Source organism: Pteropus alecto, unplaced genomic scaffold, assembly GCF_000325575.1.
Source record: "Pteropus alecto unplaced genomic scaffold, ASM32557v1 scaffold8, whole genome shotgun sequence".
Taxonomy (NCBI): Eukaryota; Metazoa; Chordata; class Mammalia; order Chiroptera; family Pteropodidae; genus Pteropus; species Pteropus alecto.
Genome location: NW_006494609.1, coordinates 23,282,856 through 23,285,236, shown reverse-complemented (window position 1 = coordinate 23,285,236; position 2,381 = coordinate 23,282,856). Strand labels below are relative to the sequence as shown.

The 2,381-nt window shown below is 58.4% G+C and overlaps 1 protein-coding gene across 1 annotated transcript in view; it reads right to left on the bottom strand.

The window, feature by feature from the left end:
* TRAF3 (TNF receptor associated factor 3) overlaps nt 1–2,381 on the bottom strand; it is a 62,117-nt gene that overhangs the window by 22,789 nt on the left and 36,947 nt on the right. Inside the window, exon 4 of the mRNA XM_006925590.3 lies at nt 797–848. Coding sequence (XP_006925652.1) covers nt 797–848 — 52 coding nt within the window. The remainder of the gene's footprint in view (nt 1–796; nt 849–2,381) is intronic.

The window sequence follows — 2,381 nt, the reverse complement described above, 5'->3', positions numbered from 1 at the left end:
GCCCCCAGCAGCCCGCCAGTCCCTGTGCTCCCCTGGGCTGCCCGACCATAAACCCAATCTGCAAAGTGCTTTAGACAGGAAAACCCCTGAGCGAGAATTTTATTGTACAATTTAATGACCTACAGTTAAAAAACCGTTAGGTTCATTAATCAAAATACTAGAACTCCACATTTTTATTGATGTTTTAAGTACTTTAAGGATGAATCATTTCAGACTTAAAAGTGTGCCCGGCAGCATCTGGCAGCACATGGATGGCCAGAGACGCCATGAGAGGGGCCCCAGGAGGCTGGTGGGCACCTGTGCTCTGAGAGTCTGTGATGACCCCATGAGTGCCACTGGCACACGCGGGTACGAAGGGGAGGGAAGGAGAGAGGAGGGGCTGACGTCTCACATGTGGCTAATGACTACGAGACACTGCATGGGGGACAGGAGAGAACAAGTTCAATGGAGCCCACAGACTAGATAACACGATTGCAGAGGCAGAGCACAGCTGCGTGGTATAAAGGCCCGAGACCACGCCTCCTTCACTCCTGTGGGGGGTCAGGAGGGGGCGGCACTGCCACTGTAGGTGAGGGCAGGTGAGGAGGGCGAAGCCCCTCGCTGAGCTCACACAGCAGGGCAGCCTGCGGGTGGATCCTCCCTGCCTGGCTAGGGGCTCACAGGACATGGTCCTGACTCGGCCCACTGTACCGGCCATCACGTCACACTCTGGGGTAAAACTGGAGCGCCAAGGCACTGGCCACCAACCACCTGGCTCAGAACACCGACCAAGCAGTTGCTTAAAGCCCAGGAATACCTTGTCTTTAATGATGCTCTCTTGACACGCAGTGCACTTGGGGCTTGAGGAGCTGAGGAGAAACACAGGAGCGCGTTAGAGCAGAAGTCCCACATCACCAGGCCCCCCGGACACGCCAGGCCCGACGGTCCAGCCGGGTGGGCGGCGCGGGCGGCAACCAGATGCCACGGCGTCTGGTTTAAATACGAAACCATAGGAGAAAGGGGCATGTTTAATGGTCATTTTTCATAAGGAAGTTTTTAAGCAGATCAGTCCCATCTGGAAAGCCCCTTTCAAGTTAAAAGTGAAATTTTATTTCAGAAACCAAAACCAGCCATCTGTGGGGGGCTCTGTGGTGTGAGCACGCAGCTTCTCAGGAGCTGGTATTTTCTGGGCAGCTCTTCCCCGCCCGGTGCCCCGAGGGGCCGGAGCAGCGACACAGACCAACGCGCAGGGATTCCGAGGAGCCACTAGTGTCGCTCTTGTCCCTGCACTCAGGATGTGAGCCACGGCTCCCACGCTGCCCTTCGTGGATTTGCTTCTCACCCCATCCTGTACCTGGAAATCACCTTCTAGCGATTAAAAATAAAAGCTGAGTTTGAGCCCTCTCTGCTCCCAAGACCCTGCCCGAGAGCCTTGGGGCTCCAGGCATCCAGGACAGGTTTCAGCGGGGGCTTCGGGGAGGGGGCGGCAGGGCTGGGCACGTGTGCAGGTGCTGTGGGTAGAAGACGCAGGCTCCATGGGCCTGGGAAGCTGAGGGCTGATGGGGGAAGTAACGAGTGCTTTTTAAAATAAAAGCTCATTCACTAAGACGACACTCACATGGAGCTCGTGCTACCCTGCTTGAATCACATGAGTCTACTGACGTCTTTAGACCCCAGGGCTGCGAAGCTCCTGCCAAACACGGAGCAGGAGGAGAGCCAGGAGCGGGCTGGAAACCAGAGGGGCAGGCCTGGCCCAGAGCTCAGGCAGGCCCGTTGGAGAATCGGGCACATGTGCTGCTCTGCCGCCACTAAGCTGGACTCATGAGCTCTGGCACCCGCAGCAGGGATGCTGGGTTCGCTGTTTGGGATCAGTGGCTAGAACCACAGCTGGAAGGACCAGGGGAAGGTGACGGGGAGGGTGACAGGGAAGGAGGCAGGCTGCTGCGCTCAGCAGACCAGATGCGCGTGGCCTGGTGGGGGCGAGCCCAAGCCATCTTGTGCCCTGAGTCACCCAGTGCCCAGCACCATGCCCAGAACACCTGTGGGACGAAGCACCTGCTGTCCTGGCCAGCCTCGCCGACACCCCATGACTCCCAAACAGCACAGGCACCAGGCTGGCCGCGGCTCTGGGGCGCGTGTGCTCCACTCGCACGTGCTGCTTAGCACGTGACTGGATTCCTACTCCGGTTAGGGGTTAGGGGCGTGCCCAGCCGCTCCTCGGCCGGCACACCACAGCCCTTGCGCGTTAAGGACTCACTCCTTTGTCACCCTCTGGCGATGTGTCTCCACAGACCAGTGAGCTCCTAGAGCAAAAGTCAGCTGAACAGACGGGGGAGGGGGCACCAGGGACAGAGGGGCTGGCGGTCAAGAACACGGCACGAGCAGGAGACATTATAGAGGTG